We start from the raw sequence: 24,478 nt of genomic DNA on the forward strand, positions 1-24,478 counted from the left end.
GCGGGGTCACAGGCCCATTTCACTGATGGGTAAACCGAGGCTCATTCGTGCTAGGATGACTTCCCTGGTTCACGGGTAGCCGTCCCAGGGCAGGCTGGGAACCCAGGTCTCCAGGCTTCCGGCCCCGCAGTGTTGCTATGGAGACCTGCCCTTGTCGCCCGCAGGCCGCCCGGGCTCCCTGTGCAGCGGGAAAGGCCACCCTAGGACCAGGAAAGGCCGGGTGAGGGGATTCAACGGTCGGTTGTGGCTGGAGCAGCCGCGGGGGCGGGAGGGCCGCCCAGGCCGAGGGAGGGAGAATACTCGTTCTGGTGTTTTTGTGTGATCACTGATTCATCAGGCGGCGGAGGCCTTGAGTGAAACCAGATGTGGAAAGCGGCCGTAGTTCCAGCGCCTGGGACTCATTAGCCCCCCGCCCCGACAATTGCGGAGCACTGGGGATCAAAGACAAGCTGTCCCCTGACACTGCCCTGCTGGGGGTGGGGAGTGGTCAGCCTCTTGGTCACACCCGCCCATCTCGAGGCAGGGGGTCACCCTGTCCTGGAAGGGCGGCAGCCGCCCCAGGTCCCTCCACCTGGAAGCCCTGTTTACTGGGGGTCACTGGCCCTTCGGAGATGCGGCTGCTTCCTGGGGTGCACGCCCAGTCCCACACACACCCACCCAGAGGCTCTGGAAGAGTTCATGCCCTCCTCTCCTGCCCCGGGAACTTGTCCCTCAGTGGGGGAGATCGCCCAGCTTGCTTGAGATCCCCTGGAGTCCGGGAGCTCTAACTGGACCGCAGGATCCAGGAGGGAAGCCTTGAAGGGAGGGGAGGGCACTAAGCAGGGCTGTGGAGGCTAGGTGCCCCTGCGTGAGAGCTGTCTGCCCCGCTCCCCGTCCCTCTGTGAGCTGGTGCGGGCCTGGCCCACCTTGCCCAGGCCACACGTGGTGGCAGTACGCAATGGTCAGTGGCCTCAGAGGAGGTGAATCTGTCACCACAGGCAGCTTGGGGCCAGCGATGGGGCTGGGCTGGCCTGCAGGCACCAAGGCCTCCGATGGAAGGACTTGCCTGCATCTTACAGCTTCCAAGTTCCCGCCTGACGGTGACAGAGCCAGAAGCCTGCCTGACCACGTGAGCAGAACAGCATCCACCGCTCAGCGGACGCCCTGCGCTCAGGAGGGCTGCTCCGTGGACAAGGGGCCTTCCTCCCACCTCCGTGGGATGTCCCTGCTCGGGGGGCGGTGCCCTGTGCTCAGCCACGCTGCGTTGGCGTACTCCAACACGCTGAGGGCCTCCACAGCGTCCACATCAGACACACCATTCGTCTTCTGGCCAGTCCTGCGCACGAGGGCTGCCCTGAAGCAGTGCGACATCACCGTGTACCGCCCAGCCTGGTTCCCCTCAAGCACACCGGCTGTCTGTCTCCTCCACGAGTTTGGTGTCGGGCTAATGGGGGGCTTGGGGCTATTTGTAATTAGAAGGGGGCTTTGGGGTTCATAGAGCTGTTGTAATAGGAGGTCTGAGCACGGAGGAAGGGAGGGGAAGAGGTGGGAGGAAGGAAAGCAGGAAATCCTGGCCGGGACACAGCGGCGCGGGAGTCAGGACTTTGCAGCCCACAGCCGGCAGAGCCGTGGTCTTGGATGGCTCCCCTGGCCTCCGACCCCTGGACTTCCTCATCTTCTCAGTGGACAGTGATGCCCAGCTGGACTAGGGCTTTGCCACGCAGAGGAGAAGTCCAGGAAGGTGGCAGTGCTCGGGGCCATCGGGGCCTTGGAGGACATGGGGTTGAGACCGTGCTGGCAGCATGGGTGACGTGGGTGAGACTGCGCAGAGCCCTGAAGGCCACACCTGGAGTTTGGACCTGATAGGAAAGGAAGTGGGGCGCCACAGTGGACTCTGGATCCTGGGGGCACCTCCCTCACCGTGACTGGGCCTCGGTGTCCCCATCTGTAAAGTGGGGTGATAGCAGTGTCTTCCTGGAGTGCTGGTGTGGGACAAAGGTGGACTCCGGACCTGCTCAGGACCCTGGGTGACCAGCCTGGGCCTGGATGAAGGGGCTGCTTCCCTCAGGCAGATCAGCCCCTGTGTGGGCAGACGTCTTCCTCCAGAAGAGTCTAGCCTGAGTGGGGTGGGGGCGCCAGGGGACAGGCAGCTGTGCACCCTCGCTTGGGGCACACCAGCCAGCTGCTGCCCTGTCCCAGGCCTCCCCAAGGACGCCTGGCCCAGGGAGGTTCCCCTCCAGTCCCTGGCCGACTGCACTGGGCTGACCGGCATGGGATCAGGACTCGCCTCCGCTGAAAGGGAGCTTGTGGGTGGGGGAGCTGTCACCGCCCTGCTGCCAATGAACCATGATCTCCCATCCTCTTGGCCATGGTCCCACACATGTCTGCAGAGCTCCTGCTATGTGCCTGGCACTGTTCTGGGCACTCAGTTTCCTAAGAAAGAGTTGCACTTGGGTAAAGATGTGGTGGAGAGTGTGGGAGGTGAGGGTAGAGAGAGGCGGGCGGGTTGCACGGGACCCTGTGGGCATGCTCAGGTTGTGGGCCGAGGGCACAGGAGACACCTGGTAACCTGGTACTGGCCTTAGGAAATAAGTCTTAGGGGCTGGTTTTCCCTCTGGCTCTGAGAAAGTCCAGCATATGGTCCACCTTGGCAGGGAGGCCCAGTGCAGGAGCTGGGACTCAGAGACAGGGCCCATGGTGCCCTCTCCTTACCCCAGCTGACAGGCTTGGAGGCTGAGGCTGGGGCGGTGTGCCCAGGGCCCACCCGTCCCCAGGGAGGGACTGAGGCACGGGGCTTTTCCTCGGGGTGAGGGCCCCCCACCGAGCCTCCCGTGGGCCTCAGGAACCCCTGCCTGCCTGTGGGTCAGCACAGGAACAGGGTCTGGGGCGCAGTGTCCACCCTGGGACAGCCAGGCCCTGGCAGCAGCGCCTAGCTGGGCTCCATGGGGGCGCATCCCGAGACCGCTCAGCGAGAACGGCGCCAGGGGCCCTGCGCCTGGATTTCCTGCCTCCCAGGCTTGTACCCAAGACCTGGATGACGTGCTCAGGGCCAGGCCTGGCTCACAGTCAGGACTCTCATTGGAGCTTGGTTACCTGTCGGTACCGGCCCACCTTCCCACTTCCCACTCCTGCCGCTTTGTGCGGGTCGAATGAGGTGATGCAGAAATTAGACCGCAGATCACAGCCGGGGACTGCTAGTTCCTCGGCAGTTGGGATAGATGGGGCCATGAGCTTGCTGGTGCTAATGGCCCTTCCCGCCAGAGGGTTCTAGAGCCCAGGGCTGGGAGCGCTGGGCTGTGGCCAGTTCTCAGCCAGCCAGGGCGGGCTGGGAACACAGGCGGACAGGGACAGTGATGGATGGGGTGGCTTGTTCCAGCACATTCCGTGTTCTTTCCCACTGGCTCCACCCAGCCTCGGAGAGCTGCTTCCTCTGTCGATGGATTAGTGACAGTTAGCTGGGAACTGGATACGCTGTCTGGGAAAGACGCAGGGTCTCCCATGGGCCCTGGGGAGCGCCAGGGTCTGGGAATGTTCTGGAGGGCTGGGAGTGTGGGGCAGTGGGCGGGGCTGCAACAGCGGCTGGGGAGGAAGTCCAGCCCGGATCTGCCTCCGAGGGTTGTGGGAGGGTCTCGAGTCACCCACTGGGCCCCTGGCCTCCCATCTGCCTGCCTCTGAGCCAGGACCACGGTGAGGGGCCCGGCACCCCGGAGCTGTCCCGCGCCTGCCACCAGCAGGGGCACCTCTGTTCTGGCCGTGGCAGTGTGCGGGGCTCCAGGAGAGCTGAGGGGACTCCAGTCGGCGACAGGCCCAGGAGAGCCTCACCAGCTTCCGCGTCGCGTCCACTCATGCCAGGTCGGAGCCTTGCTTCTCCAGGGCAGGCCCCGCACTTGCTGTCTGGGAAGGACCAGGGTGCCCACAGCAGTCAGGGTCCCTTGCTGCCAGCGAGGCTGGGAGAGGCGCAGGGGTGCTATGAGGGGACCGTTTCTTCCTGCCGGGAGCTCCCAGATCTGGAATCAGCTGGTGGAGTTGTGAAGACAGTCCTCTTGCTCGCCTGCGTCACCCACTGACTCAGAGCAGCAGCCCGGCCCCAACCGTACATCCCAGGCAGTCACCCCTCCGTGTTCTGGTCGGTCCACACAGTGTCCCCTGTTGGCTTCAGAACTTTCTAATCGCCCAGGTGCTTTCAGGGCCCAGGGGCTTGAGGCAGCAACGGAGAGGCCCCAGGCTCGGGCCCTGCTGCCCGTCAGGCTCTTGGGCCCTGAGCAAGCCTCTTGCCCTCCCTGAGCCTCAGCTTCGTCATCTACGAAAGGGGCGCAATGGCAGGACCTGCATCCTAGAGCTGTTGCTCAGGTGCAGGGAGTCCTCAAGCAAGGACATGGAGCTCCTAGTGAAAGTCGGTCCTCGGGGTCCTGAGCGGTGGGCAGGCTGCTCCGTGTGGGGCATGTGCCACGCCCTCATGGGGACAGCTGGGATTATTTTATGTTAATCTCATGAGAAAAAATTAACTGAAAACTTAAGATGTCCATTCAGCTGCATGGGCCCCACAATAGTCCTGCCGAATCCTAAAGGGGGGCTATGCAGGGGGACCTCGACTTCGGGTGGAAGGCCTTGTGGGGCTGAGGGCCCCAAATGACCCGAGAATCAGGAGTGGGGGAGACAGTGCCTGGGCGGGTGCGACAGGACTGGTCGAGCTCAGGGCCCAATGGACGGGGTCAGGGCCTCTCCCAGGTAGCCTGACACCACAGGGGGCCTGACAGCACTTTCCGGGGAGGGCACGGGGTCCAGCACGGTGCTGTGTGGACGAGCAGGGCCCGGCACCCCGGGACGGAGGACACCTGGGAGTGGATGCTGGGCTGGTGGGGGGCGAGAATGGGGGGAGGGGAAGAGCTACCTTGCGGGGCTGGGTGGAGTCTAGACCTTACCAGGACACCGGGCCAGCTGAGCTGACCCACGCTGACACCCTCAGCAGCCTTGGCTCCCAGCACTCAGCCCCTCCCCAGGCCCCCACCCCCAGCCAGCTCCTGCCCACACTGGCTAATGGGCACAGGGTTCTGCCTGGACAGCCCTATGCTGGCTGCCAGCCAGGCACTGGGGTCATGCAGGAGCTGTCAGGGGTCCGAGCCTCGCAGTGGGAGCGGCCCTTGGCTGGTGCAGGGCCTTGGGAGGGGTTGGGGAGGACGCCCACGGCCGGTTAGAGCACGGCTGCCCGTCTGGCAGCTCCTCAGCTGTCTGCCCTCGGGCCTTGCCGGCCGGCAGGGCGACAGGCACAGCCTGGAGGATCGGGGGTGGGTAGGGGGTTGAGGCGTAGGGGGCAGGGGCTGGTGGGGCAGGAATCGATAATGATAATTAATAGCTGCCACCGTGGACGGCATGCAGGTGCAGGGGCTGGGCTTCCACTAAGAACTTTCTCCTTGGACCCAGGCTGTCCCCCGGGAGGTGGGCGACGGGTGTACCTGCTTTAGAGATGAGGGATCTGGCTCAGAGGCAGCCGCGCATCCAGGAGGGAGGGACTCCAGCTCCCTCTGAGCCTGTGCCCTCGCTTGGCCAGCCCCGAGGAGGGCAGCTGTGGGTGCATCCACAGCCTCCAGCAGCCCCCATCCTAGAGCCGGAACCGCCAGGGCCCCCGTCTTGCACCTCCAGCCCCTGAGCAGGGAGACCTCGAGAAGTACTCTCAGACCCCTCCTCCGGGAGGGCTGCCGGTGGGTCCTCATCCTCATGTCCTGCTCTTGTGTCCGACACACAGAGGTGCCGGTGCAGCCAGAGACCCCGTGTCAGGTGGGCCAAGAAGTGAAGTCATCCCAGGTGGGTCACGTTCCAGGGGAGCTAAGTAGTGGGGCAAGAGACCCCCATGTCAGGGCCCCTTTTCCAAGGATGTGAGGTTGGAGCTGAACCCCTGAGAGAGAAGGAGGAGGGGTCCGGGGTGCCCGGGCTCGGAGCCTGGCACTCTGGGTATAGGGGGAGGGGCCTGGGCCAGGTAGGAGCTGATGAAGCCCCCCGTGCAGTGGAAGCTGCTGGAGGGTCTCAGGCAGGCGGGACGATGTCCTTGGCTGCTGGGCAGAGCCTTCAGTGGCTCCCTACTGCCCGCACAGTGAGCCTGCCCTCCCAGCCTGGCCCGCCCACCTCCTTGATTCCCCTGCACACCTAGAAGCCCTGCACACTTTCCCTCCAGCCTTTGAACTCTCTATTCCTTGACCACAATGCTGTTCCTCACCATCTCCATACCAGCTGTGCTCTTTCCCAAGGGCTTCCGTCACTGTCTGCTTTCTGGGGTGGGGTCTGTGCCAAGGGTGGCCTCAGGAGTGGGGTCCTGACATGAATTGCTCCATAAACCTTTCCCGAATCTCAGAGTGCTCGCTGACGCCTATTACACAGGAGTAAAGGCTCAGAGAGGTGAGGTGACTTGCTCTAAGTCACACAGCCAGGAGGCAACAGAGCCAGACTGAAAACAAGATTCCAGAAAGACTCGTGAGGTCTTGTGTATCTGCAGTCCTACTGTGCGCAACACCGGGACCTGGGACCCAGGGCGAGGGGTGGGGCCTGGTAGAGCAGCAGGGTGCTTCCCGCACCCTCAGCCTCCATTCACCTGGGTTTGAATCCCAGAACTGTTGCCTCTTCTGCAGGGAGAGTTCAAGTGAATGACAACCAGGCCTTGAAGCCCTGCAGGCCCTCCAGGCCCTGCGGGGATGCACCCAAGCTTGCTGTGCGCCTTTGGGGGATTACTGCACCTCTCTGTGCCTGTGGAACGGGGCTGGCAGCAGCGCCCTCCCCCGGGGTTCCACAGGAGTGACACGAGCAATGCCCGTCTGCCGTCCGCCTCGCGTGTGAGTGCGCGTCTCCTCCGTCCTCCACGGGCCGTAGCGGGGGCGGAGACTCTGCGCGCGGCCCGCTCCCCACCCCTCCCCGGGTGGTGCAGTCCTCATTAAAGGAGCACCGTGAGGGGCGCCAGCGCGGCAGCCCTCGCGGGCTCCCTCCTTGCCCTCAGCCAGGTTTCTCTCCGTCTGTTTTTCTGGTTAATCCCATCCCTGATGTTCTGACGAAGCCCGACGTGGAAGGGCTTTGGGAAGTCAGAGCAGGCCCCGTGTCCCCAGCGTCCCAGCCTGGCATGCTGAGCGCCTCCCAGGCCTGCCCCAGGGCGGCCTGGTCAGATGAAGGACTGACCTGGCTGGGGCTGCGCCCCAGACGGTGGCCCGGGGCCCACGGTACTGGCCACGTTTGCCTTCTTTGGTTGTCACTGGGGACTGGCCGCCGGCCCTGCCGCCGGGCATGGCGTTGACGGGCCCCACAGCTGCGGCGCACGTGTGCCCGGCCGTCAGCCTCCTGACAGGCGGGCGGGGGGGCAGGGCGCCTGGCCGGAGGGAGGCCAGCGGCTGCAGCTGAGTGGACAGCAGGTGCTGCTCGGCCGGGTGGCTCCTGGTCACCGGCTGCTTCCCCCTCCGTGGGGCGCAGTGGGGAGGGGGCTTCTCCACTCACACCCTCGGGGCCCTGGCGTGCGGGGGCGCTGTCAGGGCCCCCCCCCCGGTGCTGCTGGGTGACGGGTGTCTCCTCTCTGTAAAGGAGGAGGTGGGGCAATGAGGAGAGGTTTGCAGGGTCTGGGGCGCAGATAACGGGAACGCCGTGTGTTTGAGTTGTTACATCCACAGAGGCTGGCTTCCCCTGACGCACGTCTCCGCGTCTGCACAGATCGCAGGGGACCCCTGGGGGGGGAGGATGGGGCGAAACAGAGTGACAGGAACTCCAATCCTAGTGACGGCTGGCAGGTGCCGAGCCCCAGCCCCGTCACCCCTGCCCCTGGGGAGACCCCGTCAGGGTTCGCAGGACACGTTCAGGGCAGTGGCTGGGGCAGCGTGGCTGCTTGTCACAGGCGGGAACGTCCACCAAAAGCCCAGCCACTGCTTCCAGGTCTTGTTGGCGGCCCCGGGCACTGGCTGACCCTAATTTAAGACAGCGGGGCTCACCCCGTCCACCTGCAAAGAATCCCGGGCAGCTGCAGCCTCAGGGCGCATGTGGCCCATCGGATTCACCCTGAGGCCTTCTCTCTGGGGTCTGTTTTGGGGGCCCAGGGACTCAGGGCCCTGCCAAGCCATGGTCTCTTCTTGTCATTCCCACAGACGGTCTCTCCACACGCCCAACCCTTAGCAGAGCATCAGACCAGGTGGGAATCTTGACACAGCACCTGAGGCCGGACCCGCTGGTCTGCGGACCACACTTTGGGCAGTCAGGCTGTCCTAGGCAACACAGAAATCGACTGTGTTTGGTCTGTTGGACCCAGGAGTCACCTGGGCCAGGAGATGCTGAAAATACAGACTCCTGCCGCCCCCAAAGGGTCTGCTTCCCAGTCTCTCCTGGGAAGACCCCCAGATGAGCCTTTTAGCATCTGGGGGCTCACAGGGCCTACAGTTTCTCCGAGTGGGTACCCCGATGAAACAGAAATGCAGGGTCTCGGGCCAACCCCAGACCTCCTGAATCAGAAGTGGGGGCGGGGAGGCTGCATCTGTCTGCGCACACCCTCCAGGGGAGGCCGTGGCAGCGTGGGAGCCACTGCCGCCCAACTCCCTGGTCTGCAGGAGGGGAGCCCAAGCTGCCCCAGGGCCACCTCCACAGTGAGGCCCCCAGGCCTGTTCTGACCCCCAGAGTTCTTGAAGCCGCACCCTCCAGCCCCGCTGAAATGGCTGACCCAAGCTTGCCCTCTGTGGGCAGACCCAGGAGCCACCCGGGCCCCCGGAGCCGGGAGCCAGGTGGGGCTGGCAGCGGGCCGCATGCCCCTGGGCCTGCCTTACTGCACTTTCTCTCTCCCCTCCCCGCACCGGGGTTGCACCCACAGCGGACAGGAAGGAGAAGGCCGCAGGGATGTCTGACTCCCCAGCCGAGGTGAAGCCGCAGCCCCGGGCCACGCCCCCCAGCATGCCGCCCCCGTCGCCCGCCACATCCCAGGGGGCCACGCGACACCCCTCCCTCACACCCCACACAAGTGAGTAGCCCCAGGGCTGGGCGAGAGGGGCAGGGGGAGGGGCACTTCTGGGGTCCCTGGGGCGGTTCGAGGTCCGAACCTCGTTGTGACGGTGAATGGAGCCAACCAGCACCGTGGCCCCTCCACCCTGAACCCGTAAGTGCCCCCGCTGGCCTCTGAGACGGAGGCTCTCATCATGGGTCAGGGCCCACGCTTTGAGCTTCAAACCCCAGCTTGGCTGCTTGGTAGCTGTGTGGTTCTGGGCAAACTTCTTAACTTCTCTGGGCCTGGAGTTCCTCGTCTGTAAAGTCGGGCTGGCCGTGGCCCCTGCCTCACAGAGCTTCTGTGAGGACGATGAGTTAGTGTGGTGGGCACACGGTAAGCATTCCGTCAAGGTTAGCAGTCAGACTGGAGCTCAGAGAGGGACAGGACTTCCCCACAGTCATGCAGCAGACAGGTGAATTCTGTTGGGCCTGAGTTCCCTGGAGGGCCAGTCAGAGGCAGCTCTGGCCTTGGAGGAGCTCCACGGCCAGGCCTCAGTGGTGTGAGGGTTGGCAAGGAACGGGATCAGCGGAGCCTCGGCAGTTGGGAAGGAGACCCCCAGCTTGGGCTGGTGTGGGGGATGGTGTTCCCTGCCCCCAAGCCCAGGGGCTTAGCAGGCATCTCACATGCCTCCCACACCCCCCAGTTCAGAGGCCAGAAAGCCCCATGCTGGGGACCCTTCCCCAGTCTTTGAAACTCAAATGAAGCCCCTCTCTGGGGGAGGAGCCCCAAATTCTCAGCCTGGTGGCTCCTGGTCCCCCACAGGTCCCTTGGGCTCCACTCTGCCCACCCGGGGTCCACCAGCTCTGCCCAGAGCCCAGGGTGGACTGCAGGGCCTGGGGGCGGCTCCCTTAATTCCTGGGTGTGCAGGGCGCTGGTCCTGCTGTGAGAGGCCAGGTGGCAGCTCTGTCTGGAGAAAGGGGTCAGGCGGTTCACTGTTCAAGGCCAGGCTGGGCCCCTGGGCATACGCTGTTGGCTCTGAGCCAGGCTCTGACCACTCCATGGTCTGGTAAATGGGGTGACACCACTTGCTTCGAGGTGTGGCCACCAGAAGGCAGGGGGTCCCCTGCACACAGTCGGAGCCTAATAGCCCAACACCCTTCCCTGAGTGTTGCCTGGCGCAGAAGTTTCCAGCTCCTCTCCCCCTGGGGAGGGGCTGAGCCAGCGCCCCCATGTGTGACTGAGACCGGACTGGGCCCGGCCCTGTCCTCCACGCGTCCCGGGTCGGCCTGCACTGGCTGCAGGGAAGGGGCCAAGGGGCTGGGCTCTGTCTCCCACCGTTTCCGCCTGGCACCTGCGGCCAGCCGGTCACTACTTCCCTTTCCAAGAAGTCAGTCCTCATCTCAGGCTGATCCACGGGCTAAGTCTCCCCTCGCAAGTAGAGGGGAGGCTGGGCCTGGTTTACCTTCACCAGTGTCCGCTCAGCCCAGGCGAGAAGAGGGGTGATCCGTGATGGGGCAGTAGCAGCTCCCAAGAAGCAAGGCCACAGGTGCGCCTCCTCAGGATGACGACCCCTGCACTGCGGTCCATTTCCGAGCAGGAGAGTCCAGGAGGCCACCTGAGCGACTGGCCGAGGGCTCTGAGCCAGGTCCCCGACCCTGACGGGCACCTCCGTGTTCCAGGAGCCCGTGATCCCGAAAGCACTGGTCTGGGAACCAGATGTTCCAGGTCACGGGCGGCTAACGCCGCCCAGCATGCTTTCATGAGGACAGTGAGCAGATGTGGGCAGCAGGCCTGTGTGTTGCTCGGGGTCCCCTCTTCCCGTCCCCACATGCAGCTCCCCCCACCACAGGCTCACACTTGTGGGGTCGGCCCAGGCTCCATTCAGAGCATGGAGGTTAGAAGCGGGTCTTTTCTAAGCTGACACCTCAGTTGCCCCTGGCTGCTGGGGCTTTCGTCTGCGGGTAAGGCCGCCTCCACGGTGGCCTCGGATTTGCTCCCTAACCTGCGGAATTCCCTGAAAGCGGGGTGGTTAACCGCGTCCATCCAAGCACCTAGCTGGCGGCAGTGCAAGCAGGCAGGGCCTCTGTGCTCGCCCGCGGAGTCCTGCCGAGAGCTGCCCCAGCTTCCCGGCCCGCCTGCGAGCCTGGCTGCCAGAGACTGACCTTGAACCGCGGCCTGAGGGCTGTGGTTTTTCTGGCCTGGGGACAGCCTTGGGCACAAATTCATTTTGGAGTTGAAGCTGTGCTGTGGCCAGGGAGGGGGTGGGGGCCTCAGAGAACGTGAGCGCCCCACCCTGCACTTGCCCACCCGCTGTGGACGGGAGGTCCAGCGTCTCCCTGCGGTTTCTGCCCCCTTGTTCCATCTCAGACAGGTCGCCTCTCCCTTTCTGTGTTGGTGTCTCTCCCTTCACAGCAGCGCTGTCCTGGGCTTCTCGTCTGTCGGTGGAGACTTTCAGCCCATCGCCCTGGGCTCCGGGTCCCTGAGGATGGTGTCGAATGAGGTTACCGGGCATCTTCCAGAAAGAGAGCTTTTGAGAGTCAGGGTGTCCCGCCCATGCCCGTGAGACACCAAAATTCTTGTAGACCCCCTGAGAAGTTCCCACCAGAAATGTAAGAGATCCCCTGATTCAGCCCATTTCACAGAGTAGGAAGCCGAGGCCCCAGAGAAGGGGGTGGACTGGCACGAGGTGCTGACAGTGCCGATCCCCAGAACCGCTGTCCAGAGGCAGGGGAAGGGCCGACTGCAGACGCCCCTCAGGGCAGAGTCCCCGCCCAGCCTCCCTCCTCACAGTGTTTTTCTTATTTTGCTTACAGATCAAGAGGACGGACCTGCGGTGTCTCTGCCCCACGGCCGTTTTCATGGCTGCTTAAAATGGTCTATGGTCTGTCTTTGTAAGTAAAATAACAAAAACCACAGGCCTCCCGGGAGGCCCTCCCCCAGCACCCGTTGCCCACCACAGTCTGGTGCTACCCGCCTCCCTGAGGGAGCAGGCGTCCGGGGCAGACCCAGGAGAGCGGCGCAGCCAGGGTCCCCCAGTCACAGACCCGCCTTCACCCCCAGTCCTGCCGCTCACAGCTGTGCAGCCTTGGGCAGCTGGACGGCCTCTCTGAACTTCCTCTTCCCCAGTGCAAAACGGGGCAGGTCACGCGGGCCCCAGAGTCATGAGAAGGTCAAGCGTCAGTGGCAAGTCCATCCACAGCCTGTCTTGAGGGCAGACCCCACTCTTGCCCTTCCAGACACGACATCCTCGCGCGGGCACCATCCCCGTGCCTCTGTGTCCCCCGCCTAGAACGGAAGTCGTGGCACTCGGAGCCCAGGGCAGTCACCAGGGCCCCGCCGGGTGCTTCCAGCGCTCACTGCGAGCTCAGCAGGCGGGCCGCACTCGGCCGCAGCTGATGGCTGTGAGGGGCGCTGCTCGGCCCGCCAGTGCACCGGTCCGCCCAGGTGTGGCTGCCGCGCGGCCCCCGGGCCCCGTCTGAGCGGGAGGGCGGCCCAGCGGCTGTGCGTGGCTTCTGTCGTCTTGCTCCATCTGGGGCTGGCGTGGCCTCGGAGCCGCGGGCAGGACTGGGTGGTTTGTGTGGGTGAAGAGGATGGTGACTCCCAGGGCCCCAGGCAGGGACAGGGGATGGTGGGAGGGGCTGTTTTCAGGGCGTCGTCCCAGCCCTCCCCCCGCCCAGGCCCGGGGCTGGGGGAGCCGTGGGGGTGCTTGTGTGTGCCCCCAAACCTCGGCCGGGACACGTGTGGTCTATCTTGGTAACACACCTGTTGTGGGAACGAAAGCACTTGTGGCCGGGGTTATTTTCGGCGTCTCTTCAGCAAGCTGCAGAGGCTGCCCGGCAGCCCGCAGGAGGGAGCACGGCGAGCGAGGCCGGCGGGCCGCCGGGAGGACCAGGCGCCCAGGGCAGGCTGGTAAGGGAGCCTGGAGAGGCCGGGCCAGGGGCCAGCGGGTGGGGGCCCAGGCAGAGTGGCACGCCTTAGAAGCCTCTGGAAGGTTCAGACCCCGAGTGACAGCCCAGCTCTGCCATGAGTGACCAGAAGTCCCTGCTGTGGTGAGGTCCCCGTGGCAGCGGGCCATCTCCCGGGCTGTCTGGGGTGACCGCCAGTGGCTGTCATCAGTCTTGGCCAGGGCGTGCGTGTCAGCGTCCACTGACGAGTCGGCTAGAGCTCAGCAATGAGAGAAAACTAGCACCAGAGCGGGGGCTTCTGGCCCCAGGACCCCTGGTCCCGCCTCGGAGAGGGTGAGGGACAGGGCTGTCGTGTCCTGCGTCCTGCGTCCGGTTCACTCTGCACCCCAGGGCGACGGGAGGCCCTGGGGCGAGGCACACTCTCCTGCAGGAAGATCCCAGCTCAAAGGGTCTCTTCCGGGTCCTGGAAGAGCTTCTAAGATCCCCCAGCCCTGGGGGCAGACTGGTTTCAACCTGCACCGTGTCTTCAGGGGAGGGAGTGCTGCGCTGAAGGCCGCGTGGAGGATGCTGGGCTCCCCTCCCACAGCCTGTCCCTGCTTGGGAGACAGAGGCAGCCGTCTGTTTTGGGGCCAACCCTGGCCTTCAGTCGCAATTCCAAACGTCTGCTAAGTGGGGGCCGGTTACTGACGAGCGATCACCCAGCACGTCAAGGCAATCAGGTCAACTGTTTTTGGCCAGTGCGCGGCTGGACAAGCAGAGAGCAGCAGGGGCCAGGCACCCGGCCCTCGGGGCCCTGAATGAAGCCCTACCTCTGGTTCAGGCCAAGGGCCGCTCGCGGATGAGGAGACAGGCCAGGGCCCGCGTCTCACCCCCAAGGCACGTCTGGTCTGGGCCAGGATGCCAACTCCCGCCCAGGGCTGCGTCTGTCTGCTGCTGAGGGTCTGCTGAGTGCCGCGTCAACCAAGGGGTGGGAGGCAGCCTGGGACCCGCGTGGCACATGCAGTGACGGCGAGCCCCATGGCCTGTGGCTCAGTGAAGGGGGCATTCACAGGTGTCGCTGGTGGTGGGTCAGTGGGGACAAGCCAGTCATCAAAACTGGAGGTGCAGGTCGTGTCTGGGGAGGCAGCGCCAACCAGGCCACAGACTGCGGTTCCCAGAAGGGTGGGCCAGCTCCAGAGCCCACGGGTGGATGCTGCAGCCCTCGAGCTGAAGACAGCGAATGCCGTGTCCCCTAGGCCTGCAGGGGTAGCGGAGGGGGTAACTGGGACCCGGGCAGCCGGGCCGTGGGAGAGCTGAGGCCCAGGGGGGACGGCAGGCACGCGGCTCCCGCCCTTCCAGGCTGGGCGAGGCCGAGGTGGTCGGCAGAGGTCGCCTCCCAGAGCCAGGGCAGGAGGGCGGGAGTGGCAGGCCCACCGCGCGCATGAGCCGAGGAAACCACGAGCATTCAGGAGCCACTTCCCAGAGCCGAGCCGGCGGCCCCCCTCCCGAGTAAAAGGGCTCCTGCTCCCCCTTCTCCACACACAGGCCAGAGGAGGTGCTGGGGCCTCAGACAAATTTGGCCCTGAGGGAGCAGCGGGTCTGAGCTGTCCTGCATCCCCAGATCCCGCACCCCCTGTACGCACAGACCCAGCAGGAGGGGTAGGCATGAGCCTCGTGGACCAGTTGAGTGAGCGAGAGGTGTGTGCACACATGTGCCTTGTGTGGGCATGCACGTGTGTGCCGTGAGGGGCTGCGTGTGCGAGCGTGCATGTGAGGGGTGTGCCGTGTGCATCTGTGGGTGTGCACGTGCACATGGGCGAGTGAGTGCACGTGCGTGTGGCATGTTGTGCAGGTGCGGAGGGAGCACAGAAGGGAGCAGGGTCTGGAGCAGTCGTGGGGCCGTGCCATGTACAGGAGGCGGTGGAGAGGGCAGGCCAGCGTGCACGGGCTGGGTGGGGAGCATGGAGCCTGCCTGGAGCAGGGGCACGTGCTGTCCACCCACCGAGGGGGTGAGGCTGGAGTGGCCGCTGAGTTTGTGGGATGTGCCTCGTGCCTCCCAGAGGCGTCCAGTCCCCTTCCCGTGTCCAAGCCCCCTCCACCATCACCAAGGGCCCTGGGAGCCCACGATCTCTGACCTGTCTGCAGGATCTGAGGCCGAGGGAGTGAGGACAGGCGGCCAGGCACAGGAGGGCTCCCCCAGCCTCTGGGGTGCAGGCTCAGCTGAGGATTACAGTTCGGCCCCAGGACCATTTCACAGCAGTCCCGGCAACTGCCAGTCCTGGGCTGACAGCACGGGTCCGGGGCCCCTGCCATCTGCTCCCCTCAGGCCCTCAGGTCACCCTGCCATCTGCTCCCTGCAGGCCCTCAGGTCACCGGCTCGTCCCCCACAGGCCGCCCGGGGCCAGGTGCACACACGTCCGCACGTGCAGCCGCCCCAGACAGCCGCCACCCAGTGCCTCCCCTGCCGGCACCAGCCCACTTGTCCTGGGGGGTCAGGTTCCCCTGCCCCACCCCACACCCCTCCAGCCTGGCATCGGGGCCCTCGTGTGAGTGGTGGCGGCTGTGCAGCCTGTGGGGCATGGCTCGAGGCCATTGCGGCAGAGGTGGGGGGTCACCTGCCTTTTCGGGGGGACAAGGGACTTCTCCTTGGAGGAGGAAAGTGGCTGGCAAATCTCAGTGGTGGAGAAGCCCCTCCACCTCTTCACAGTGGACGCCCAAGCAGGCTGGCCAGGAGGCGTGTCCACTAGGCAGCATGGGGGCCCTGGTTTCCCCTGGGTGTGGAGGGCCTGACCGTGCCGCCCAGAGCAAGACCACAGGGCCTTGCTCTGCCCCGCCTGCCGGGGCTGCCCCGGTTGGCACGTCCACCTCGGGGCCCGGGGGATCTCTGCCGCGTCCTCACGCCCACCCTCCCTCCCGCAGTGATGAACGGCAGCGGCCACTCACCGACGGCCATCCACGGCGCCCCGTGCACACCCAACGGCTTCAGCAATGGCCCGGCCACCTCGCCCACGGCCTCGCTTCCCACGCAGCAGCTGCCCCCAGCCTGCGGGGCCCGGCAGCTGAGCAAGCTGAAGCGCTTCCTGGCCGCCCTGCAGCAGTTCGGGGGCGACATCTCCCCGGAGATCGGGGGCCGCGTGCGCACGCTGGTGCTGGGGCTCGTGGTGAGTGGCTGGCGGCCGGGCGGGGCGGGGGGCCCAGGCCGCGCCCCGCCCTCGGCCCGCTGCCCTCCCTGGGCTGAAGCAAGGCATCGTCTCCCCTCAGAACTCCACGCTGACCATCGAGGAGTTCCACGCCCAGCTCCAGGAGGCCACCAACTTCCCTCTGAGGCCCTTTGTCATCCCCTTCCTGAAGGTAAGGCAGACCTACCTCCCCTCGTGCAGGGCCCAGGGAACCCCGAGTCCTTTTCTCTGCCGGCCCGGACCAGGCATTGCTCTCGGCCCACCTGGGGCCCTCAAGGCTCCCCATCCTTCTGGGGAACAGTGCTGAGCTGTCTGGGCCGCTTCCTGCAAACTACTTGCCAGACCAGAGCAGTCAGCTGCCAGCCTGGTCCTCCCAGAGCTCCCAGAGTCATCCCTGTTCTTACTGGCCAAGTTCACCCATCCACTTGACAGCTGTTTTTTGAGCACCTGCTGTATGCCAGCTGACAGTTGCCACAGACTCTGGAGAGGTGTGTGCAGAGCTGCAGGGAGGGAGCGTTTTGATGAGGATGGAGGAGGGTGAGGGCGGATAGCAGGGAACAGAGCCTTCCAGGCAGCAAGGGCAGCGTCTGCAAAGGCCCTGAGGCAGGGGTGTGCCTGGCAGCTTTGAGGAGCAGTGAGGGGGCTGTGTGGCCGGGGCAGAGTGAGGGGAGTGGGACAGTGGACAGACGGAGGGACAGGCAGTGGTGGGTGTTTACGGCGGTGAGCACGCGGATGGATGAGAGGCAGCCGTGTGAGCCTCACGGAAGACAAGCAAGGACCGGGGCCTGTCATCGACACTTGGCGGTGAGCCACGGCAGCAACACCAGAGCTTGTGAGCAGTGCAGCTTCCCGGGCCCCGGCCCAGACCCACTGAATCGGAACCTGCGCTTTAATGAGGTGCTGAGCGACACTTGTGCGCAAGAACAGGACGGTGCAGGTGCAAGCAGGCGCGGACGTCGGACCTTCACAGGCCTTCGCTCCCCTCCGAGGGGCGCCCATCGCCCGTGCACCTCCCCGGGTCAGGGTCCCACAGAGCTCACTTGGGAGACACTCGCCTTCAGTGCCACCAGCCTCCCCTGTGGGGCTCTTGTTTCCTGGCCCAAGTGATGCTTCCAGCTGTGGGCCCTGCTCGCCTGCATGGTGGGGCCCTGGTGGGGCTGCCTTCCAGAGGGTCTTGAGGACAGACCAGACCAGACCAGACATGCCCAGGGTCAAGCCCTGACCCGCCCCTTAGCCCTGGTTGTCCTGGGACAACCTAGTTCACCCAAGCATGTCAGTTTCTGCAGCTGTAAAGTGGGAAGGTTCTCAGGCTGCAGGGAGCGATGCGTGGAAGAATCTGGCTCGAGCTCAATTCACAATGGGCATTGTCATCCGGGGTTTAAACATTCCACAGACGAGTTGTGCTTTGCAAGCCTCCTCTGCAGCCGCCCAGGCTGAGCCCCCAGCGGCCCTGTCGAGGTTGGGGGGCCCCACACAGGCACTGCCACCAATCCGGTGAGCATGTGGGAGCCCTTGGGTGCCCACTGGTGGGGGGGGGGGTGGAGCCGAGGCTGGAATCTCTCTGACTCCAAGATCCCCAGCCTTCGGAGGTGTGCCCCCAGCCCACACCTTGTTCCTGGAGGCCCCACTCCCGCTCCCACCTACGCTCCGTCCCCTTGCCCTCCTGCCCACCCCCTGCTCTGCTCACACTGGGCCGGCCAAGGGTTGGGCCCATCTGGCCACTGTTTGCGACTCCCGCTCCTCCTTTCAGCTCTGCTGACTCCAGGCCCCCGTCTTCGGGGACAGAATGCACTGCTTATGTCTGATCAGACGTGGGCAGCACACGTCCCGCCCATGTGAGCTGCCCTGGCTTATCCGAAGAGCAGGAGTGGGGGGGACATCCCGCATCCTGCGCCCCGGCCCTGCCCCGGCTCACCCCTGTCCCCCCAGGCACACCCTGTAAGGAGTCGGGCAGGACACGCCCGGCCTGGCCAGGTGCCTCTGTCGCAGCTGTCACGGGGCTGCCAGCGCCCCGACCGCTCTCCGGGTGAGGGGTCTGCTGGCTGGGTCACATGCCTGTGACCCCACCCGACAGGACTGTCAAGGACAGAGTTCATTCATCCGCCTGACCTGGGGCTCCTGGGGTGTGGCCAGTCCTGCTCCCAGGGTTTGTGGCAGGAACTGCAGCTGGCCCTCCAGCTCAGACCCAGCTCTGACCTTGGGCACCTGAAACTTCCACTTCTCAGCTCTCCCCCAGTCCCTTGGGTGTGAAGCCTCCCTCCTCGGGGAGGCTCACAGGAGCCTCTGGCCCAGGGTGGGAGGAGCTGGAGCCTCTCAGCTCCAATTGCAGAAGAGACAGAAGTCAGAGAAGTTAAGCAGCTTGCCCACGGTCACACAGCACAGCCAGGGCCCAGAGTCATGCAGGCTGAGTAATGATGGAGGAGGCACTTGGCAAAACAGTGGGAATGTCACAAACCCTCGTTAAAGGGGGTGTCAGTTCCAGCGACACGTCCCCGTGCTTGTTTGTGCCACCGATTGCCCTCTGGCCTGAGTTCCGGCGCGGGAAGGAGGCGGTGTCAGGACCTCCATTCAGGCTGGGGCCGCGGGGCTCTTGGTCAGTCTGTCAGCATCTCAGTGGCCACGCTTCCCGGACACCCCCAGCCCCAGGGACAGAATGGGGGCTGTGGCCCCAGAGGGAGGCGAGCCCCCCGCAGTCTACCCATCTCTCTGGCCTGGGGTCCCTGTTCCCCCCACTGAGGGCCCCGGGCCCCCCGAGCTCGCTCCTGAGCCCAACACTGTGCATGGCCAAGGGCTGGGGCTTTCCAGAAGCTGGGAGGTACTGCCCCGCCGGGCCAGCCCTCCCCCTGCACCGGCTTCCAGCTGGCCTCAGCTGGCCAGGAATCCAGATGTTTCCACCGCCCTGACAGCGCCCAGACCAGCCGTTGCCCACGCGGTCCCCCGCCCTGCTGGCGAGGGAGAAGGAGGGTGTTTGGCGTCTTCAGACCTCCCGGGACCTCCTTTCCCAGCTCATGCTCCTAACGTGTTTGACAGATGGCAGGCTGGCCCCTGTTCAGCTATCCAAATAGAAAAACAGGCCTGGCAGCCGGCGCTGCCTGACAGAAACGCCCCAGCTGCCTGGTCGGTCCGTGTGGATGCACTCATGGGGGCTGGGGAGGCAGAGGCGGGTGCAGGCTGCCCGGGCGGCTCTGAGACACCATGAGAAAGTTGGGGAATCGCATTTATTTACAAATACTTAGAACTCTGGCTCTCCCAAGCGGCCTGCCGCTGGGCCCGCATCCAGCCCGCACCCTCCATGGTGGCTCTGGGAAGACCGTGGAGCCCGCCTGCAGCCCCCGCGCACTGGAGGCCCGGAGCCAGGGTGAGGGTGGAGGCCGGAGGTCACAGCGGTTTCGCACAGTTGTCACAGGCAGTGCTCTGTGTTCCAGTCCTGTGCCCACCCCGACGTGTCATTCTGTGCCCTGTGCTGTGTGGCCTTACCGCAAATGCGGAGCCAGGTCTTCATGTCTGACCACGGAGGTGACACACGTGGCGGCTCAGAGCAGTGCAGACACACAAGCACACTCTGTTCAAGGCCGGGCTGGGAGCCTGCAGAAGGGGGAGGGCAGGGGCCAGCCCTGGGGGCTTCGTCCTGCACGCGTGGGGTCTGCACACGTGGGAGTCCAGGCTCTGGGTCCCGCTGCATTCCAAATCGCCGTGCACCCTGAGGGGCATGGTCCCACCTCATTCCCAGGCTGTAGTGGAGGAACTCGAGGCCCAGAGAGGTTGTGCAGCTTGCCCAAAGGCACACAGCAAGGCCAGCCACCAGCCTCCCTGCCTCACTCGGAGCACCTCATGCCCTTACCTCCACGAGCAGTCAACCCTCGCTCCCCACAGGCCAATCTGCCCCTGTTGCAGCGCGAACTCCTGCACTGCGCCCGCCTAGCCAAGCAGACCCCCGCCCAGTACCTGGCCCAGCACGAGCAGCTCCTGCTGGATGCCAGCGCCTCCTCCCCCATCGACTCCTCAGAGCTCCTGCTGGAAGTCAATGAGAACGGCAAGAGGAGGACACCTGACAGGTACCTGGGGAGGGGGAGGGGCCGGCACCCCCCCCCCCCACAGGCCGCCTGACCGGAGAGCCGCCTCCGGTACCAAAGCTGAGTGGGCGCCCCAGGTCTAGAGCTGAGTGAATGCAGGTCCAAACCCGGTTGTGTTGCGTGGCTGCAGCCACCGGGCCTGTCAAGCAGCGTTGGCTGCAAGGCCGCTGCCCGGGCCGAGCTGCTGAGAGGCCGCCCTGTCTGGCTGGGGCGAGGCCTCCCGAGGACTCAGATGCCTACTGGGAGGACAGGGCGGTGTCTATCTGGCGGGAATTCCCTGGCTTTTCCCTTCGTGCTGGTCGTGCTCCCCAAGTGTCCAGGAGCCCATTGTCCCCAGGTGCCTGGGCTGCCCTTGCTGCCGGGCACCTGCCCTGCTGGGGGGGGGGCGTCTCCCCACTGCCTCAAGGGGGGCTCGGGCTCCTTGCCTGACCACTGTGCCCCAGGAGCCCACCCAGCGGGGTCCCCAGTCCCAGAGGAGGAGGGAGGAGGGGGCTGGGTCCCCAGCAGGCAGCTCTTATCTTTCCCGATGCTCATTTGGCTGTGTCTCCCCTCACTGTCTCTCTGCCTGCACCCTCGTCTCCCTCTCACCCCTCTGTCCACGGATCCTGGTCCCATGACCACTGGCCCCCCTGCCTGCTTGTTGGACTAGGACCAAAGAGAACGGGTCAGACCGTGACCCACTGCACCTCGACCACCTCAGCAAACGGCCCTGCACCCTGAGCCCTGCCCAGCGCTACAGCCCCAGCCATGGGCTGCCGCACCCCACACCACCTCCGCACTACCGCCTGGAGGACATGGCCATGGCCCACCACTTCCGTGACTCCTTCCGCCACCTTGATCCCCGGGAGCTGCGGGAGCGCCATCGGCAGCTGGGTGAGAGCATGCTGTGGGGGGTGCCCGCCAGCGGCTGTGTGCCCCACAACATCAGGGGGACAGCTGGTGCTGCCCGGTGCCATATGTCCGGGAAGGACAGACACAGAGGAAATGGGTGCAGAGAAAGGATTTGAACCTGGATGGGCTGCACCCCGAAGCCTGAGGGACAGCCAGCTTTCCGGGACCTCTGTCCTGGGGGGCAGCCTGACATCCCCCAGCCTCAGGGCTAGGAGGGCCCCTCCCTTGGGGGTGGGTGCTGTGGCCACAGGGGTGCATGTCCTGGGGGCTGGGCAGGGACAGGCATGGGACCTAGGGCTGCTCAGGACACACCTGTTTACGGGCAAGGTGGGCGGGCGAGGCCTGGCATGAGGGCGGCCCCCAGGTCCCAGGAGCTGCAGCCACTGCCTCCAAGTCCACGCACCCTGAGGGAGAGCAAAGGCTCCCTGAGACTCCTCAGCCCCGAGCGCCACTGACTGTGCACGTCCAGCCGTGCTCTCGAGCGAGGAAGTGAGCCCCAAACACCCAGGGAGAGGACAGAGATGAGGGAGGCTGGGGCGCCACGGCATCGCCCCCAGGGCGCGGGCTTCCAGCAGGGCTGTGACCTTCCAGCATCGAGACTCCCCAGGTGCCTGGGAGCACCCCTGGTCAGATGGCTCCATGCCTCCCTGTCAGCGGGGCCTCACAGCAGCCCTGCCCCAGTGGTGTGAGGGGTTAATACAGGGCCCGGCCCAGCGGTTACTGGTAGTGGAGTAACAGGTCCCAGTGGACCTCATGCCCACATTAGATGCTTTACTAGGGCTAGGAGGCAGCAGCTCGAAGTGCCTGACACACCTGTGTGACGTGTCTGCACACCCACACCACAGATGGGGAGACTGAGGCCCAGGGGGTATAACATGCCCAAAGTTGGCTAGCCACGGCTGTCTGATCTTCTGACCTGCCCATGTGCTGTATCAGAGGTGGAAAGCCCAGCCCTTCCCCTACATATTGGTGTGGGACAGCCTGGGAGCAGCCTAGGGCACCGATGGGGGACCTAGAGGCAGGGTCAGTGGAGGCCTTGCCCTGTCCAAGGCCGTCTCTCCGCCCCCACCCTGCGGAAGCTTCCAGGGCCCAGGCCCAGGCAGCAGGTGACAGCGTCTGGCTCCCTGCAGCCGGGTCAGGCAGGTGCTAATTCCCACCCGCTTCTGCTAACACAAAAATAAACACCAGCTGTCAGAGAGATCTCAGCCACTATTCTGGTTGGGGCGCTGGTGCCGGCCCCCGCTCTGTGGACAGTGCCTCCCACCTCTGCTGCAATCTGGGCAGAGGCCTTTCAGGTCTGGGGGCCAAACAGGCCTAGGTGGACCCCAGCCCAGGGAGTCAGTGCCGGGACACGGTGGGGGTGGGGGGGTGCAGTGTTTGCATAAGCGGAGGAGGAGCCGTCGTGAGGGGGCAGATGCTGCCCTGCTGGCTGGCGAGGACTTCTCAGCTCACAGTTCCTTTGTTTCTGATTGCGGGGTAGGGACACCCCTTGTTTCAGCCTCTGGAACTGTACCAGCCAGGGCCTGAGGGCTCAGCTCTGGACAGGGCCAGCCTTGCTTGGCCTTGGTCAACGTGTCCCCTTAACCAGCCTGGGTTTCCTCATCCATAAGGTGGAAGTGACAGTAGACCCCTGCCCCCAGAGGCCGACAGAGGGATGAAAGGGTGAAGCGCTTGGCGCCGAGCCCTGCTCCGTACCCGGGGCTCCCCTCCAGCGCACCTCCTCTCCTCACACCCCCGGGAGGCAGGCAGGGTAGGCAAACGGAGCCCTCGGGCAGGACAAGGGCCCAGGTCCCACAGGGAATGCGAGTCAGGGCTTCCGGCCTTTCCCAGCCCCACCACTCCCAGGAGACCACACATAGACCCGCTCACCCGAGACCCAGCAGATAAGCCAGAGCACGTCCTACCAGGCTGGAGCGCAGCCCAGGGGACACAGAGGTGAACAGGCCACGCCGGCCACGCCCTGCGGACTGTTGGGGTACTGAAGAAGCAGCGAGGCACCTATAATTACTAAACAACCAGAGATACGTGGGGCTCAGGAAGTCTGAGAGCCCAGGGCTGCCGAGGAGGAAGGGGCCTGTGACCTGGGCTTTGAACGAAGCAGAGCAGTAAAGCACGGGCCGAGCCGGGCAGTCACAAGGATGCCCTTAAGTGAGGTCTGAGGCCACTTCCCAGGCAGCAGGGGTCAGAAAGTGTGGGAGTGGCTGGATTTGGGTGGGAGGCGGGGTGGGGGGGCCAAAGCGAGGGACGGGCACCCAAGTCTCTTCCTCCCAGCACGAGAAGAGGCCAGGCCTGTTCGGCCCCCGAGGGCAGTGCCCAGGGTTCCCGCTTTCACGCTCTCACTGTTCCCCAGGAGGGCACAGCCCATGGGCGGGGCCTGACTGCACAGGGAGGGGCTTCGAAAGGGCAGGTCCTGGAAGCAGGAGGGTGGTGGCTAATGAGCAAGGGGCGGGGCCTTAGCGTCCACTCCCCCTGCAGCGGTGCACGGGTCCAGGCCTGAGGAAGTGATTGACCACCGGCTTACGGAGCGCGAGTGGGCGGAGGAATGGAAACACCTCAACAACGTGAGTGTCCCGGCGGGGGTCGCAGGGCGCAAGACGACTCCCAGGCGCTCGGCTCGGCCTGCAGGGGCTGTGGGGGCGGGGCTCGTGTGCGCCCCGCTTTGCCCTGCTCCCACCTGGCTCAGGCTGCAGGCGGCTTCTGGTCAGCACCTCAGAACCCTCCATTCTCAGCCCTCATTAACCTTCCAGAGGAAGGTCCCTTGGCCATAGGGGTGGGACCCCTTCCACCCCATTTTCAAGGCCATCCCTGCCCCACTTCCTTTTGGGGAGGGGAGCTCATGAGAGGGCGTGTTCCCCAGAGCTGCACCCGGGGCTGCTCGGCGGGGTGGACCACACCCTGAGGGCTGGAAGGAGTGCCCAGCCCTGGGTTTGAGCCACCAGTCTGGGGCCCCAGGTGCTGGGGAGTCTGGGTGGAGACTGGTGGGCCTCCCCAGCCCTGCCCAGCTGCTCAGGTGTCTCCAGGCAGTGGAAGTGGGTGTTAGGCCATCTCCCTGAGCCCCCGTGGGCAGGCCTGGTGGACGCGCTGGCCCAGCCCAGGAGTGTGGGAACATATCCCCAGCTGTCCCCCTCATCCCAGCGGCCACACCTGGCCCTCCTGCTCACGCTGCCTGCCCTCCCGCCCGCAGCTCCTGAACTGCATCATGGACATGGCCGAGAAGACGCGGCGGTCACTCACCGTGCTGCGCCGCTGCCAGGAGGCTGACCGCGAGGAGCTCAACCACTGGATCCGGCGCTATAGCGGTGCTGAGGACAAGAAGAGCCCCGCGCCCGCCGCCCGGCCCCTGCACAGCTCTGCAGGAGTGGAGGGGTCTCAGCTAGGTGTGCACACGGGCAGGGCACGTGACCGGGGCACCGAGGACTAAGGCCGTCACCCACACAGGCAGGGCCCTCACGTGGCCCTGCAGTGATATGGCTAAAACCATCTGACTTCGGAAAGAGGGATCTTTTTGCTGCACAAAGGCGCTGCCTGACCCGCTGGGAA

At 65.2% G+C, this 24,478-nt stretch overlaps 1 protein-coding gene across 16 annotated transcripts in view; it reads left to right on the forward strand.

Moving 5' to 3' along the window:
- Positions 1 to 24,478, forward strand: part of CBFA2T3 (CBFA2/RUNX1 partner transcriptional co-repressor 3) — a 74,689-nt gene that overhangs the window by 45,433 nt on the left and 4,778 nt on the right. For 4 of the 16 annotated variants that reach the window (XM_074349215.1, XM_074349217.1, XM_074349222.1 and 1 more), the window contains exons 2-9: positions 8,801 to 8,947; positions 11,725 to 11,802; positions 15,715 to 15,956; positions 16,057 to 16,146; positions 19,848 to 20,029; positions 20,697 to 20,920; positions 23,414 to 23,499; positions 24,123 to 24,315. In XM_074349215.1, the coding sequence (XP_074205316.1) occupies positions 8,801 to 8,947; positions 11,725 to 11,802; positions 15,715 to 15,956; positions 16,057 to 16,146; positions 19,848 to 20,029; positions 20,697 to 20,920; positions 23,414 to 23,499; positions 24,123 to 24,315 (1,242 nt within the window). The other 12 variants (XM_074349224.1, XM_074349226.1, XM_074349225.1 and 9 more) reach the window with 7 other exon arrangements.

The sequence above is a fragment of the Camelus bactrianus genome, chromosome 21 (assembly GCF_048773025.1).
Source record: "Camelus bactrianus isolate YW-2024 breed Bactrian camel chromosome 21, ASM4877302v1, whole genome shotgun sequence".
NCBI classification, from domain to species: domain Eukaryota; kingdom Metazoa; phylum Chordata; class Mammalia; order Artiodactyla; family Camelidae; genus Camelus; species Camelus bactrianus.